Raw genomic sequence first — 17,514 nt, 5'->3', positions numbered from 1 at the left:
CCTCCCTTCATCTGCCCCAGTGTCATGCCGTTCTCCCCCCCCCTTCATCTGCCTCAGTGTCATGCAGTTCTGTAAGGATTGGAGTCAGGGTCAGGCAGTGCAAAGTGACACAGCTGGGAAAGCAACACTGTGCAACTAATGACAAAAGGGGTCGTAGGCCCTGCAGCTATAACTATGCTGTAATATCTGAGATGAGGCAGACCCATGCACTTCCTAATTGAAGTGCGCCTACCACGACTCCCATGCTACTGTCCAGGCGGCTAGGGTCAGGGAAGAGGAGGCCCTGAAAGTCCTAGGGACTGGAGTCACAGGGGTCACACCTAAACAGAAAGCACAGTGTAACTGCAATGCAAAACAAAAGACTAAACAGCATGGAACCAGGGAGGACCACAAGTCCCAGCAAGACACAGAAGAGAAGGCGAGGTCAGACGAGCAAGAGGTCAAGCCAGGAGATATAATAAAGGTACCGAATCAAAAGACAAGGGATAGCCAAAAATACAAGCCGGGTATACAAACCAAGGAACAGACCGAATACAAACAGACAGGGAAACAGACTGAGCAGGGGGACCAGGAAACCCAAAGTGAATGGCTGGCAAGGATCCATGCCTGGGTGGGGATTAAATAGCAGCAGAGAACACACCTGATGGCTAATGACATGGAGACTGAAGGCAAGGAAAAGATTAACCCTTAATGACCTAAGCACACCCAATAGAACTCCTAACACGTCTCCCAGGGAGACGCCGCGCAGCAAGGAGACCGCCGCGACTCCGTATCCTGACAGTACCCCCCCTTTGAGGAGGGGCCTCCGGACCCTCAAGAGGACCCCCTGGCTTAGTAGGGTAAGAACGGTAAAACTTCTCCACCAATCTAGAAGCGTGAAGGTCTCTGGCTGCCACCCAAACACGCTCCTCTGGTCCATACCCCTTCCAGTGTATGAGGAACTGAAGGGAATTCCGCACTCTGCGTGAATCAATGACCCGTTCCACCTCATACTCTAGTTCCCCCTGAACGATCACGGGTTCGGGTGGGGAACGAGTGACCATTGCCGGAACATACTTTTTGAGTAGGGACTTATGAAAAACTGGGTGAATATGGAGGGACCTAGGAAGTGATAATTTGAATGACACAGGGTTGAAATGGGATATGGACCAATAAAACGCGGGGCAAACTTAGAAGATGGAACACGAAGTTGGAGATTTTTAGTGGATAACCAGACCTTGTCACCCACCGCAAAGTCAGGCCCAGGGCGGCGCTTTCTGTTGGCGAAATTTACTTGATTAGCCTGGGCTTTTCTCAGCGATGCCAGGCTTTCAGCCCATACAGTACAGAGAGATTTAGCAACGTCCTCTACTGAGGAAAAGGCAAATTCATTACCTGTTCCTGAGGAGAATCTGGGGTGAAAACCATAGTTAATGTGGAAAGGAGACGACCGAGTCGAGGAGTTGACATGATTATTTAGTGCAAACTCAGCCATGGGCAAATATTCACTCCATTTGTCTTGGCAATCAGACACAAAGCACCTCAAATACTGTTCCAAAGATTGATTCAATCTCTCTGTTTGACCGTTAGTCTCTGGGTGGAAGGCTGAGAAGAAAGAAAGAGAGACTCCCAACCTGTTACAAAAGGCTTTCCAAAACCTGGACAACACAAACTGTACGCCCCTGTCCGACACCACATTAGAAGGAATACCATGCAGACGTAAAATGTGACGGATAAACAACCAGGCCAACAATTTAGCTGAAGGCAATTTTTTCAAGGCAACAAAGTGGGACATCTTAGAAAAACGATCTACTACAACCCAAATTACCGATTTCCCTTTAGAGGACGGGAGATCGGTAATAAAATCCATGGAGATGTGTGACCAGGGTCTATTGGGTAGCGGGAGTGGATGTAAAAGACCCGCTGGAAGTTCATGGGGCACCTTAGATCTGGCACAGGTCTCGCAAGAATGAACAAAATTTTTTACATCCCGTTGCCAAGATAGCCACCAATACGTACGTGATAACAGATTCCCAGTACCAGCAATGCCTGGATGACCCGCCAGAACAGAGGAGTGGATCTCCTCTAAGAGCTCCAAGCGGAGGTGACTAGGGACAAACAATTTACCTGGTGGTAACGCACTAGGGGCCGCATCCTGAGTGTTGAGAATACGGGTTTCAAGATCCGAGGTCAAAACTGCCACTACCACCCCAGGAGCAAGTATATTTTCAGGTTCCCCATCAGAACTACCACTAAGACCAAAACTTCTAGACAAGGCACCTGCTTTAGTATTCTTTGAGCCGGGACAGTAGGTAATTACAAAGTGGAACCTAGTGAAAAATAGATCCCACCTGGCTTGACGGGGATTTAATCTTCTCGCCTTGTCTAAATATAATAAGTTTTTGTGGTCAGTTAGTACAGTAATTTTATGTCTGGCCCCCTCCAGGAAGTGTCTCCACTCTTCAAAGGCCCACTTAATCGCCAGAAGCTCTCTATTGCCAACATCATAATTGGCCTCGGTAGTGGAGAACCTCCTGGAAAAGTAGGCGATAGGTTGGAGGTTGGTAAATGGTTCAGTGCCCTGAGACAGGACGGCTCCTACACCTACTTCTGAAGCATCAACCTCTACAATAAAGGGGCAATTCAGGTTCAGGATGGACCAGGACTGGGGCAGAAGTAAAAAGTTGTTTTAAGGTGGCGAACGCTACCTCCGTCTCCGGTGTCCAGGAGGCAGGATCCGCCCCCTTTTTGGTCAAATCGGTGAGAGGTTTAACAATAGAAGAAAAATTTTGGATAAATTTTCGGTAATAGTTGGCGAAACCTTTGAACTTCTTTTAAGGTAGTAGGTTTCTCCCATTCAAGTACTGCAGATACCTTTCTGGGATCCATACCAATGGTACCAGGAGTAAGGATGTATCCCAAAAAACCTATCTCCTGGACTCCAAATTGACACTTGGATAACTTAGCACAGAGGTGGTTTTGCCGTAGCCTAAGAAGAACCTCTTTTACATGTTGCTGATGTGACTCCCAGTCCGGTGAGAGTATGAGGATGTCATCTAAATAAATTACTAGATATCTACCTAACAGATCCCTAAAAATGTCATTCACAAAACGTTGAAATACCGCCGGAGCATTGCTCAAACCAAAAGGCATAACTAGGTATCCAAAATGACCTTCAGGGGTATTAAATGCGGTTTTCCACTCATCCCCGTCTCTTATCCGAATCAAGTTGTAAGCTCCGCGGAGGTCAATTTTAGAAAACCATCGAGCCCCCACCACCTGCTTAAAAAGATCCGGGATGAGTGGCAGAGGATGTTGGTCTTTGACCGTAATTTTATTCAATTCCCTGTAGTCAATACAAGGTCGGAGGCCACCATCTTTTTTTTCAACAAAGAAAAACCCCGCCCCCACAGGAGAAACTGAAGGTCGGATATGTCCTTTAGATAGGCTCTCTTTAATGTACTGGCGCATGGACTCGCGCTCTGGAGCTGAAAGGTTAAAAATGCGACCTTTGGGTAGTTTAGCTCCAGGAACCAAATCAATTGCGCAGTCATAAGGTCGATGTGGAGGCAAGGCCTCCGCACTGAGCTCGTCAAAGACGTCTTTGAACTCGGTAATAAATTCCGGAATTTTGATATCATTTTTGATAGTACAAACAGTATTAATATGAGAAGTACAGGAATCTCCCCATCTAACCAACTCCGAAGTTTCCCAATCAAACACTGGATTATGTACACGCAACCAGGGTAAACCAAGAATAACATCTGCAGCCAGTTTTTTCATAACAAAAAATGACACTTTTTCAACATGTAAACTGCCGACAAAAAACTGCACCTCAGCAGTACGGGCTAAGATTTTCCCTTCAGACAAAGGGGTTAGATCTGCTCCAGATACCTGAAATGGGTATTTCAAGGGAATTAATTCAATTCCTAGAGCTTGCGCCACCACTTCATGGATGAAGTTCATGGCGGCACCTGAATCCACCATCGCCTGACATGCAAAAGTTTTGTTACCATTAACAAGAATAGCAGGGAGTAAACATTTCTCAATATTATTAGGAGGTACCTGTGTGCCTGAGTGACCCTCCTGGAAATCACTCAGGCATTGGCGTTTTCCCGGCGGTGGTTTAGGTCTGGTTGGACAGTTTCTCAGGATATGTCCAGGTTTGCCGCAATACAGACACAGAGCGTTTTCTAGGCGATACTTTCTCCTGGAGGCGGTTGTGGACCCCAATATCATCGGTTCTTCTTCAGGTATAGGACTAGAGGTAGGGACAGCAGAAGGAGGTATAGGTTCCGAAAGGACAGACCAGGATTTAGCTGAGGACCCAGGTTTGCTTAATTTCTCTCTACGCCTTTCCCTAAGCCTTCTATCAATAGAAATAGCCAAGGACATAAAGTCTCCTAGATTTTCAGGGACTGGATGACTTACTAGAGCATCTTTTACAGAATCAGATAAGCCTTGTCTAAAAAGGGTTAACAAAGGTCTGTCTGTCCACCCTGACTGAGAGCTCCACTGACGAAACTCCGTACAATAGTCCTCGGCAGTTCTAACTCCCTGCTGAATAGACAAGAGATGGGACTCGGCCAAGGCAACTCTATTAGGGTCATCATAAATCTGACCTAATGTTTGAAAAAACGTATTTAACGAATTCCATTCAGGAGCTCCAGCAGGTAGAGCCAAGGCCCAGTCTTGTGGTGACCCTCTTAGAAGGGACACCACCAGCGCCACCTGCTCTGCTTCAGAAGAAAGGAAATTAAAACGAAAAAATAAATGGCAAGATTCCCGAAATGTTCGGAATCTGTCTGGTTTACCGTCAAAACGGTCAGGCAAGAGCATTTTAGGATCCTGACGGGTATTCAATATGGGAAGAACTGGCGTTTGAATAGAAGAACCTGCAGCGGCTGATGCTGGATCAGGCAAAGCCTCCAGACGCTGCGAGACTTGGTTAATTAACCCAGCCATGCCCTGCACCTGCCTTGACAGTTCGTCCAGGCGGTCAGTTACAGAGTGTTCGGCATCCACACTAAACCGCCGGGCGGTCTGCCTAGGGTAAGGGCCAGCCATTATGTAAGGATTGGAGTCAGGGTCAGGCAGTGCAAAGTGACACAGCTGGGAAAGCAACACTGTGCAACTAATGACAAAAGGGGTCGTAGACCCTGCAGCTACAACTATGCTGTAATATCTGAGATGAGGCAGACCCATTCACTTCCTAATTGAAGTGCGCCTACCACGACTCCTTACGCTTCTATCCCGGCGGCTAGGATAAGGGAAGAGGAGGCCCTGAAAGTCCTAGGGACTGGAGTCACGGGGTCACACCTAAACAGAAAGCACAGTGTAACTGCAATGCAAAACAAAAGACTAAACAGCATGGAACCAGGGAGGACCACAAGTCCCAGCAAGACACAGAAGAGAAGGTGAGGTCAGACGAGCAAGAGGTCAAGCCAGGAGATATAATAAAGGTACCGAATCAAAAGACAAGGGATAGTCAAAAATACAAGCCGGGTCTAAAAACCAAGGAACAGACCGAATACAAACAGACAGGGAAACAGACTGAGCAGGGGGACCAGGAAACCCAAAGTGAATGGCTGGCAAGGATCCATGCCTGGGTGGGGTTTAAATAGCAGCAGAGAACACACCTGATGGCTAATGACATGGAGACTGAAGGCAAGGAAAAGATTAACCCTTAATGACCTAAGCACACCCAATAGAACTCCTAACACGTCTCCCAGGGAGGCGCCGCGCAGCAAGGAGACCGCGGCGACTCCGTATCCTGACAAGTTCTCCCCCCCTTCATCTGCTCCAGTGTCATGCCGTTCTCCCCCCTTCATCTGCCCCAGTGTCATGCCGTTCTCCCCCTTCATCTGCTCCAGTGTCATGCTGTTCCCCCTCCCCTTCATCTGCCCCAGTGTCATGCAGTTCTCCCCCCCTTCATCTCCCCCGATGTTATGCTGTTCTCCCCCCTTCATCTGCCCCAATGTCATGCAGTTCTCCCCCCCTTCATCTGCCCCAGTGTCATGCTGTTCTCCCCCCCTTCATCTGCCCCAGTGTCATGCCATTCTCCCCCCCTTCATCTGCCTCAGTGTCATGCTGTTCTCCCCCCCTTCATCTGCCTCAGTGTCATGCAGTTCTCCCCCCCTTCATCTGCCCCAGTGTCATGCTGTTCTCCCCCCCTTCATCTGCCCCAATGTCATGCAGTTCTCCCCCCCTTCATCTGCCCCAGTGTCATGCAGTTCTCCCCCCCTTCATCTGCCCCAATGTCATGCTGTTCTCCCCCCCTTCATCTGCTCCAGTGTCATGCTGTTCCCCCTCCCCTTCATCTGCCCCAGTGTCATGCAGTTCTCCCCCCCTTCATCTGCCCCAATGTCATGCTGTTCTCCCCCCCTTCATCTGCCCCAATGTCATGCAGTTCTCCCCCCCTTCATCTGCCCCAGTGTCATGCAGTTCTCCCCCCTTTCATCTACTCTAGTGTCATGCTGTCCCCCCCCCCTTCATCTGCCCCAGTGTCATGCCGTTCTCCCCCCAGTTTCATGGGCCCCATTTATTATGTTCCGACTTAATTTAACACAAAAAAAACACCACTTATACTCACCTTCCAACGCTCCCTCACCGCTCTCTCCGCAGTCACCGGATGGATGATGCTATCATGTCCGCGCATGCACGCAGGCATTCCGTTTGGAATGCACGTCCATAACGGTGTGCGTTCCAGCTGAAAAGTGCTACTGAAACCATAGTGCGGCTTCTCAGCGGCTAAAGCCATCGGAAATATGTATTTTCCGATGGCTTTAGGCGACCCCTGTGTTTTGGTTGTTCGACCCCCGCCAGTGAGGAGACGCAGGATGGAGCGAGGAGAGGCAGGATGCAGCGAGGAGACTCAGGACACAGCGAGAGGAGACGCAGGACGCAGTGAGGAGACGCAGGACACAGCGTGGAGGCGCAGGACGCAGCGAGGAGAAGCAGGACGCAGGGAGGAGACGCAGGACGCAGCGAGGAGACGCAGGACGCAAAGAGGAGGTGCAGGACCTAGCGAGGAGACGCAGGACGCAGCGAGGAGACGCAGGACGGAGCGAGGAGACGCAGGACACAGCAGGGAGGTGCAGGATGCAACGAGGAGAAGCAGGACGCAGGGAGGAGACGCAGGACGCAGCGAGGAGGCGCAGGATGCAACGAGGAGACGCAGGACACAGCGTGGAGGCGCAGGACGCAGTGAGGAGAAGCAGGACGCAGGGAGGAGGCGCAGGACGCAGCGAGGAGATCCAGGACGCAGTGAGGAGACGCAGGAAGCAGCGAGGAGATGCAAGACGCAGCGAGGAGACGCAGGAGGCAGCGAGGAGGCGCAGGACGCAGCGAGGAGATCCAGGAAGCAGCGAGGAGACGCAGGACGCAGGGAGGAAATGCAGGACGCAGCGAGGAGGCGCAGGACGCAGCGTGGAGGCGCAGGGCGCAGCGAGGAGACGCAGGACACAGCGGGGAGGTGCAGGATGCAGCGAGGAGACGCAGCATGGAGGCGCAGGACGCAGCAAGGAGGCGCAGGGCGCAGCGAGGAGGCGCAGGACACAGCGAGGAGGCGCAGGACACAGCGAGGAGGCGCAGGACGCAGCGAGGAGACACAGGACGCAGGGAGGAGACGCAGGACGCAGCGAGGAGGCACAGGATGCAGCGAGGAGACGCAGGACGCAGCGAGGAGGCACAGGACGCAGCGAGGAGGCGCAGGACGCAGCATGGAGACGCAGGGAGGAGATGCAGGACACAGCGAGGAGGTGCAGGACACAGCGAGGAGACGCAGGATGCAGGGAGGAGACGCAGGACGCAGGGAGGAGACGCAGGACGCAGCGAGGAGGCGCAGGACGCAGCGAGGATACGCAGGACACAGCGAGGAGGCGCAGGACGCAGCGAGGAGGCGCAGGATGCAGTGAGGAGGCGCAGGACGCAACGAGGAGGTGCAGGACGCAGCAGGGAGGTGCAGGATGCAGTGAGGAGGCGCAGGACGCAGCAGGGAAGCGCAGGACGCAGCGAGGACGGGCAGGACGCAGCGAGGAGGCTCAGTTACACATCGAGGAGATGCAGGACGCAGAGTGGAGGCGCAGGACACAGCGAGGAGGCGCAGGACGCAGCGAGGAGACACAGGACGCAGGGAGGAGACGCAGGACGCAGCGAGGAGGCGCAGGATGCAGCGAGGAGACGCAGGGAGGAGGCAGCGAGGAGGCGCAGGAAGCAGCGAGGATACGCAGGACGCAGCGAGGAGGCGCAGGACGAAGCGAGGAGGCGCAGGACGCAGCATGGAGACGCAGGGAGGAGATGCAGGATACAGCGAGGAGGTGCAGGACACAGCGAGGAGACGCAGGATGCAGGGAGGAGACACAGGGAGGAGACGCAGGACGCAGCGAGGATACGCAGGACACAGCGAGGAGGCGCAGGACGCAGCGAGGAGGCAAGGATGCAGTGAGGAGGCGCAGGACGCAGCGAGGAGGTGCAGGACGCAGCAGGGAGGTGCAGGATGCAGTGAGGAGGCGCAGGACGCAGCAGGGAAGCGCAGGACGCAGCGAGGACGGGCAGGACGCAGCGAGGAGGCTCAGGACACATCGAGGAGATGCAGGACGCAGAGTGGAGGAGCAGGACATACGAGGAGACGCAGGACGCAGCGAGGACGGGCAGGACGCAGCGAGGAGGTGCAGGACACAGCGAGGAGACGCAGGACGCAGAGTGGAGGCGCAGGATGCACCGAGGAGACGCAGGAAGCAGCGGGGAGGCGCAGGACACAGCGAGGAGGTGCAGGACGCAGCAGGGAGGCGCAGGACGCAGCGAGGAGATGCAGGATGCAGTGAGGAGGCGCAGGATGGAGCGAGGAGACGCAGGACGCAGCAGGCAGCGAGGAGGCACAGGACGCAGTGAGGAGAAGCAGCAGGCAGCTAGGAGTCACAGGATGCAGCGAGGAGACGCAGGATGCAGCGAGGAGGCGCAGGACGCAGCGAGGAGACGCAGGACGCAACGAGGAGAAGCAGGACACAGCGAGGCGGCGCAGGATGCAGCGAGGAGACGCGGGACGCAGAGTGGAGGCGCAGGATGCAGCGAGGAGGCGCAGGACGCAGAGAGGAGGCTCAGGACACAGCGAGGAGACGCAGGACGCAGAGTGGAGGTGCAGGACATACGAGGAGACACAGGACGCAGCGAGGAGACGCAGGACACAGTGAGGAGACGCAGGACGCAGAGTGGAGGCGCAGGATGCACCGAGGAGACGCAGGACGCAGCGAGGAGACGCAGGACGCAGCGAGGACGGGCAGGACGCAGCGAGGAGGTGCAGGACACAGCGAGGAGACGCAGGACGCAGAGTGGAGGCGCAGGACATACGAGGAGACGCAGGACGCAGCGAGGAGACGCAGGACACAGTGAGGAGACGCAGAGTGGAGGCGCAGGATGCACCGAGGAGACGCAGGACGCAGCGAGGACGGGCAGGACGCAGCGAGGAGGTGCAGGACACAGCGAGGAGACGCAGGATGCAGAGTGGAGGCGCAGGACGGAGCAGGGAGGTGCAGGACGCAGAGTGGAGGCGCAGGACACAGCGAGGAGACGCAGGACGCAGAGTGGAGGCGCAGGACGGAGCAGGGAGGTGCAGGAGGCAGCGAGGAGGCCCAGAACAGACAACAGAAGGGGAGTATAAATGACTTTGTCTCTTGCTTAGGATTCCTAGTATAGCAGGTACGTTCTGTGAGACGCTGCACACCATAAGGAAGTCTAGCTAAGGAGCTATAGCAGCCAAACCAGTACACTGAGGGGGGGCAATAACCTCAGAACAGCAAGCAGCAGGGGGCGCCGCTTCTGTTTGGGGGACATGTTCCAGTCTGGCTTTACAATGGGGCAGATTTATGAAGACTTGTGTCCTCATAGCTGAATATACCGCCATACAACATAACCCTGCCCCAATAGCTCCAGCTGTTATAGGGGGATCCACAAGGTGGCGCTAGAGGTTTCCTTTTTTCCACCCAGTATTACTATACACACAATCACACACGTATATATACATCATAGCCTTCCTTTATTATTCTTATTAGTCACATGACCGGGCAGCAGCCAATCAGACACCTCAGATAAGCGCATCTCCCAAAGCACCCCGCGGATCCGGGCCCCGCCCCCAGCACGTGATTGGCCACGTGCCCGACATGTCGCCGCCTATGTTTTCCCGTTTCTCGTTCCCGCCCACAGTGATGCACGTGATACCCTGACGTCACGCTCCCGTCAATCTAACATCATGTCGCTCCTCGAGACCGCGCCTTCCGCCCGAACCCTTCTATAGAGACAAGCGATAATGTGCAGGAAGTAGAGCGGCGCCATTTTCTTGTAGCCTTCGGCTGCTCTGGGGGTGACGGGAGTGCTGTCACGTGAGCGCCAGTTCTTGGCTCTTGGTTTCCTGTCACATGACCAGGTGCAGGTCCTCAGTGTCTCCTGGAAGAGGTAACAGTATATAACTGCCTGTTCTATGTGAGCAGTGCATGTGGCCCCCCCTAGCTGTGCACACGTGTAATAGCACATCAGCCATTGAATATCCTCCGGTGCATGTTCTGAGGGCGCACGTTGTGGGTCACTAGTATATATGGGGTCGATGTCTGAGCCACCGCACTAGTGCCACGTGCCGCATGTGGGGGACAGGACAAAGCGGAGTAAGAGTGGAGCATGCTGGGACTTGTAGTCCTCATAGCGGTGCTGGGGAATACTGAACAGGACCTGACCGGAGGGGTAACATCAGGTATCCAGTAGGGGGCGCCACCTCTTGTTAAACCACGCTGTATCCGCGTCACAGCAGGCGGGTTGGGGTTACACCTAGGAGAGGCCCAGGCAGCACCCGAATATGCCGAGACTCCAGGTCGCGCCGCTATGATGGGCAGAGCCCGCCGGACCCCACGAGACTGATCCCCAATGTCAGAGGAAGAACCTTTCCATCTATTGCACAGCCTTGGCCCGCAGTCACACTATTGATGGATCCGTCAATACAATCCTGCGACCGCACAGCACACGGCTCAGCCCCGCTCTCTGTCTATAGTATATATATATATATATAGTGTATAGTAACGTCTCCTCTGTCTCTGCAGAATCCTCTCCTCATGGCCGGATTGTCTGCAAGAAGATTCTGCGACTGATGAAGAATGGACAAGAAAAGCCGCCGCCTGGATGACGAGATCTTAAGTCTGACCTTAGAGATCATCTACATACTGACGGGCGAGGTAACGCTATAGAGTCATTCATTGCTGCATTCACGTTGTCGGCACTTACATCGGTCCCGGCCCCCATTAGGACCCCCAATCGATTCTCATGGTGGTTTATACAGTCCAGGGCAGGGGTCGGCAACCTTCGGCACTCCAGCTGTTGCAAAACTACAACTCCCAGCATGCACACTGGCTCTGCTGTACTTGGAACGCCCATAGAAGTGAGTGGAGCATGCTGGGAGTTGTAGTTTCACAGCAGCTGGAGCGCTGAAGGTTACTGATCCCTGGTCTAGGGCGACACACTGTAGGAAACTCTCTCAGACATGAGGACATACATGGGGACATACATGAGGACATATATCAGGATATACATGAGGACATACATGAGGACATATATCAGGACATACATGAGGACATACATGAGGACATATATCAGGATATACATGAGGACATACATGAGGACATATATCAGGATATACATGAGGACATACATGAGGACATATATCAGGATATACATGAGGACATACATGAGGACATATATCAGGATATACATGAGGACATACATGAGGACATATATCAGGATATACATGAGGACATACATGAGGACATATATCAGGACATACATGAGGATATACATGAGGACATACAACCTCTATGTGATTGCCCTGCTTTGCATGTAAATTTCGGATCCCATCGCTGAGTAACCCCAGAGCATTGTGTATGGGTATCAGGACATAATGACCCTTCTTGTCGGTCACCTTACATAGGACTATGGACCATTGAAGACGTTTGACCACCATGTTACCTCTACCAACCATCAAGTCTCGGGAAAACCGAGCAAGACCCAAAGCCCGGCCATGATTCCTCCATCTCTGTTCTTGCTACATGAGAGGAGCAGTGATCAAAAGATCCTGGAGCTGACCAACAAGATCACTGAGCTGCTGAGCGGAGAGGTGAGCGCTGCTGCCGGGGGTATTAGACAGTAACACGAGGGGTGACGTGTCGGGGGATGACGGTATCATTGTGTTGTCAGGTTCCTATAAGGTGTCAGGACGTCTCCGTCTATTTCTCCATGGTGGAGTGGGAGTATATAGAAGGACACAAGGATCTGTACAAGGAGGTGATGATGGACGACCACCAGCCCCTCCCATCACCAGGTAAGAGACCTGACTATATACAGTGTCCGCTCCCTTGTATACACCATGTATTCAGTGAATGTTTCTACAGACAGGTTTACTACCAGGAATACACCAGAGAGACGGCCGAGTCCTCTCCTAGAAAACCTCGAGGTCCCACTAGATGACCAAGTAGGTAAAAATACTCAGTCCTTACCTTTACGTCGGGTCCAGACGGATACCCCGCCCTGTCATTCCTATTCCTTATCTCTTATTCTTAGGATGATTTCCCGATCGTGGTCAAAGCTGAGGTTATAGCGGGAGAAGTCGGCGCGCCGTATGACTGCGGCGACCGGAGGTGTAAGGAGGAGGAATGTCCTACAGATATCGGCCCACGTGAGTAAGCGCTGCGGAGGTTATTCCCACTGTCCAATAATACTGATCTATAGCAGGGGTAGGAGACCTCATGGGGTCATCGTACCGATTATTGTATGACCTTTCCTGCAGCTCTCATAGTCACTTCCACCAGTTCTCTTAGGAGCCGTTTCCATCATCTTTTTTTGTGTCCATTGAAGTTATGTGTCGCTCGTCGTCTCCATAGACTTCTGTTGGTAAAGTGCACAAGTTTGACTTGTTTTCCCTCCATGACGTCATCATCTGCTGCATGTCCGGGACAGAGAGGTGTAGCACACACTCTCTATATGTTTAGTAGTGACCAGATCCCACCTCCCTCTTTCCATCCGTGGACTACTCCAGTTATTTTTATTTTTTCCATACCAATTTTTTTTGACTTTTTTATCCAAATTTTCGGCAGATATTCGATATTCATTTCGAATAGCCCCTCAATATTGGACTATTGGAACGAATATGGAACCCCATTATAGTCTATGGGAGAAAATGCTGCGTTTCAGGGGATCCCACCATTCACCTCAGGAGAGTCACCAAGTCCACTATGACACCCCAGGAAATGATGCCGACACCTCTGCAATGTAACTGGGCCAGCAGGGGAAGCATGTCTGGGGGCATCTAACACACCAAAGTCCCTGTATTACATTGGGATCCCTGTCAGCTTGTGATATGCCGGAGCTGACTTTTTCCCATAGGAATGCATTGACCAGCGTTGATTGGCCGAATGCCATACAGAGAACAGCATTCGACCAATCAACGCTGGTTCTGGCAGAGGAGGCAGAGTCTTTTATCGGACCAGAATGGAGACTGCTGTGGACCGATCTTAGACTCCGCCTCCACCAGCAGTACCAGTGTTGATTGGCTGAATGCTGTACTCTGTATGGCATTCGACCAATCAACGCTGGTCAATGCATTCCTATGCCGAAGATGCAGCCAAGCTGAGCGAATGGCCATCACTGCTACATCTCCGCAGTGCTGCGTTGAACCCTGCTGCACACTCAGCTCTGCTGCATCTCTGTGTGTGCTGAGCTCTGCCGCTTCTGCGGTGTCAGCACTGCTACATCTGAGATCAGACCACAATGGAAACTGCTGTGGACAAATCTTAGACTCCGCCTCCTCTAGCAGAACCAGTGTTGATTGGCCGAATGCTGTACTCTATGTGACATTCAGCCAATCAACGCTGGCCAATGCATTCCTATGGGAAAAAGTCAGCTCCCGCATATCACAAGCTGACAGGGATCCCGACCAGATCGAGCCCCAAAGAGCTGGGTGAGTGACATCCCCCCTAAATAAAGGTAATCCTCATCTCTACAGATAAGCTTCGTGTGTGGAGAGATGTTCTTTATGGCAGATCTGGGTACAGGGTCACCATCAGACCTATGGTTGATATTGTGGAACCAACCCTTTAACCTCTTATTGACCAATGTTTTTTTTCAACACTTTCTATTCTTGACCACGGTTTTTCCCGTTGCGTGGTGGAAGTAGCAGGCGATGGTTATCATGACAGGGCAACAAAATTGTCAACCAAAAATTGACCGTAATTTCTGATTTCTTGTATCCTACAGATGGCAGCTCTAGAATCTCACCCAATGACTCTCACTGTTGCGAAATGGGGGAAACAGACAGTACGCGACCTGTCCCATCCGACATGATCCCAGCTCCACATCCTGAACGAGGAGCGTATTCTTCTGGTCATCCCGGCATCGGCGCTCTTGGTCCGTCCCCAGAGGAGGATACAAGCTTATCATGTTCAGATTGTGGGAAGCGTTTCTCCCATAAATCATCTCTTATTGATCACCAGAAGAGTCACAGCGGGGCGAAGCCATTCTCGTGTTCGCAATGCGGGAAGCGGTTTACGCGAAGATGGACGCTTGCCGAACATAAGAAGACTCACGCGGGCTTGAAGCCGTTTCATTGCTCCGATTGCGGGAAATCCTTCTCGGTAAAATCTTCTCTGACCGAACATCGGAGGATACACACGGGGGAGAAGCCATTTGCTTGTTCGTACTGCGGCAAATGCTTTTCCCATAAGTCCACGCTGAATCAGCACCAGAGAATCCACACCGGGGAGAAACCCTTCCCGTGTCTGGAGTGCGGCAAGTCCTTTAAGCATCGGTCTGCCCTTGTAGAACATCAGAGAATTCACACAGGACTGAAACCATTCACGTGCCCGGACTGCGGGAAGTGTTTTGCCTATAAATCGGGGCTGGTGGAGCATCGGAGGAACCACACGGGCACCAAACCGTTCTCGTGCGCCGACTGTGGCAAGTGCTTTACCTTTAAGTCGACGTTTATCAGTCACCAGAGAATCCACACGGGTGAGAAGCCGTTTTCGTGCCCAGAGTGTGGAAAACGTTTCCGCCAGAGATCAAACCTTGTGGACCATCGGCGCCGTCACACGGGGGAGAAGCCGTTCTCCTGCTCGGAGTGCGGGAAAGGTTTCTCCAAAAGGACGAGCCTTGTAGAGCATCAGAGAATGCACACAGGCGAGCGGCCATTTTCGTGTTCCGAATGTGGCAAAACGTTTACCCACAAGTCTACTCTGTATGAGCACAGGATGAGCCACCGCGCCGTCAAGATGTTCCCGTGCTCGCAGTGTGACAAATCTTTCACCAACAAGTCAGGTCTCATCCGACATTGGAGAACTCACACGGACGATAAACCGTTCCCGTGTCCGGAATGCGGTAAAAGCTTCAAACTGAAGTCGGATCTGGCCCGGCACCAGAAGATCCACAACAATGGCCGCTCTTTCCTTTGTGCGGACTGCGGCGAGCGCTTCACGGAGAAATCTGCTCTTTTCCAGCATCAGATATTGCACCGAATCGAGAACCCCGTCGTCTGCGCCGAGTGCGGAAAGTGTTTTGCAGCCAGCTCGAATCTGGCGAAACACCGCAGGGTGCACACGGGCGAGAAGCCCTTCTCCTGTACAGAATGCGGGAGGCGTTTCACCAATAAGTCCAACCTGGTGACGCATTACAGGATCCACACGGGCGAGGAGCCGTATCAATGCGCTGACTGCGGGAGGCGCTTCAAGCAGAAGAAGAATCTAGTCAAACATCAGGGGGTTCACACGAAGGCCTTGATGTTACCCCCCCCTCCCACATCTCAGGAACAGGTTTAGGAGTGATGGTGATGTCTCTGCAGGCGGCAATCAGGACAATAAAGATCCCATTCTCCTTGGACTGTGTCTTGTGTCCTGCTTCCTCACCTTAGGGTAGACTTCGCTAGGGGACGGGTGAATATCATCATGTAATAGGATAACGGGGTATAGGCCCGGCCGCTGGAGCCTGACACTAGGAAATAAAGTGTTGGCTCCGCCCAGATGGCCAATACTTAATTTTCGTTCCTTCTTTTCTCTTTCAGATTATGGGGGGTCCTCAGTGTGCACCCCCATATTTAGTCAGGTAATTAGGGTTCCCCTGCAGCCGCAGTGTTGGTAATCTCACTATGAGGGTGAGTTTACTGAAGGGGTGACCCCGCTCGCACTTGTAGACATTGGATCGGTGAATAAGCAGACCCCTCCTCTGCTAGGCCCCGCCTTCTCTCTGCTGCCACCTAATGTCCCTCCGAGTACACAGCAGCATTCTGCAATACTGTGACCCTTCCAAGCTCCCATATACTGCAGCACGGTTAGTTTCTGCCATGTTCCTATGGTAGGTTCCCTTACTGTGTCACTTCTGGGGTGTCCCGGGCTCCTCTCCGATGAGGGTGAGATTTCCAGGCCCTTCTCACCTCTTACATATTTTGGTGCAGGGTCCTTCCTGCTGCGGCAGGCCTAAGCTGATTTAGTCCCTGGCTTTTTCCAGGCCTAGGCCGCACTCAGCCCTCCCTCTAGTGTGGTGACGCTTCTTCCCTGCAGTCCAGGCTTCTTCGTCTGCCTGTAGGTGGAGGTTTTGTCTCCTCTGTCATAGTGGTTGCTGGATTTTTAGGGGGTTGGAGGGGCTTTCTCTAACCGCTCTGACCTCTGCACTTCCAGGCCTTGGGGGGCCCATGCATCCCATACCTTAGCAGGTTTCTGGTGACAGCCTCCATGTTTATACCCTGTCTTCTCATATTGGATGGTGTATACTAGCCAGGAGTTTATCAGCCATCTAATCGCTGTCCACTTCCTGCTCCTTTCTTTGTGTATCAGCTGCTGGTCGTGGGGATGATGGCGGACAGACCCCAACCCAATCTGATATTACTATAATTAATCTATCAATAACCCAAGAAAACCCTTTATGTGAAGACATCGTACAGCACTTGCAGAAAATGACATATATATATATACATACACACACACACACATATACACACATGCATACATACACACTCATACATACATGCTTGTACATATATAGAAGCACACACACACACATACAGTAAATTTTTGGAGAAGTCCTCAGTAGTTGATGCCTTTATTAATGGCTAACTTAAAAAATGATGACATATTGCGAGCCTTCGGGATACTAAAGCCGTTCCTTCATACCGGCCTGATGAAGGGATAGCTGTAGTATCCCGAAAGCTCGCAATACGTAAACATTTTTATTTCATATCCACTGGCTAATACGGTACAAAGATATTTTTCCTTATACATACACATGCACACTAACTATATATATATATATATATATATATATATATATACGCAAACACACATACATACTTGCACATATATACAAGCATGCACGCACATACATAGACGCATACACACATGCATCTATACACGAATACATACATGCACACACATATTCACGCACGCATACACAAATATACACTCATACACATTAATATATATATATATATATATATATATATATATAGTAATATAGTAT

The 17,514-nt window shown here is 52.0% G+C and overlaps 1 protein-coding gene across 1 annotated transcript; it reads left to right on the top strand.

The window, feature by feature from the left end:
* Positions 1 to 10,378: 10,378 nt before the first annotated feature.
* LOC142219334 (uncharacterized) lies at positions 10,379 to 15,853 on the top strand. Its single transcript, XM_075288310.1, has 7 exons — positions 10,379 to 10,428; positions 11,064 to 11,195; positions 11,945 to 12,130; positions 12,211 to 12,334; positions 12,405 to 12,484; positions 12,574 to 12,688; positions 14,266 to 15,853. The coding sequence occupies exons 2-7, from the start codon at positions 11,118 to 11,120 to the stop codon at positions 15,819 to 15,821; spliced, it is 2,139 nt and encodes a 712-aa protein (XP_075144411.1). The 5' UTR covers positions 10,379 to 10,428; positions 11,064 to 11,117; the 3' UTR covers positions 15,822 to 15,853.
* The last annotated feature ends 1,661 nt before the right edge of the window (positions 15,854 to 17,514 follow it).

This window comes from Leptodactylus fuscus, chromosome 10, assembly GCF_031893055.1.
Source record: "Leptodactylus fuscus isolate aLepFus1 chromosome 10, aLepFus1.hap2, whole genome shotgun sequence".
In the NCBI taxonomy this organism is placed as follows: Eukaryota; Metazoa; Chordata; class Amphibia; order Anura; family Leptodactylidae; genus Leptodactylus; species Leptodactylus fuscus.
The sequence above is the reverse complement of the archived record's forward strand: the minus strand, read 5'-3'. Positions and strand labels throughout refer to the sequence as shown.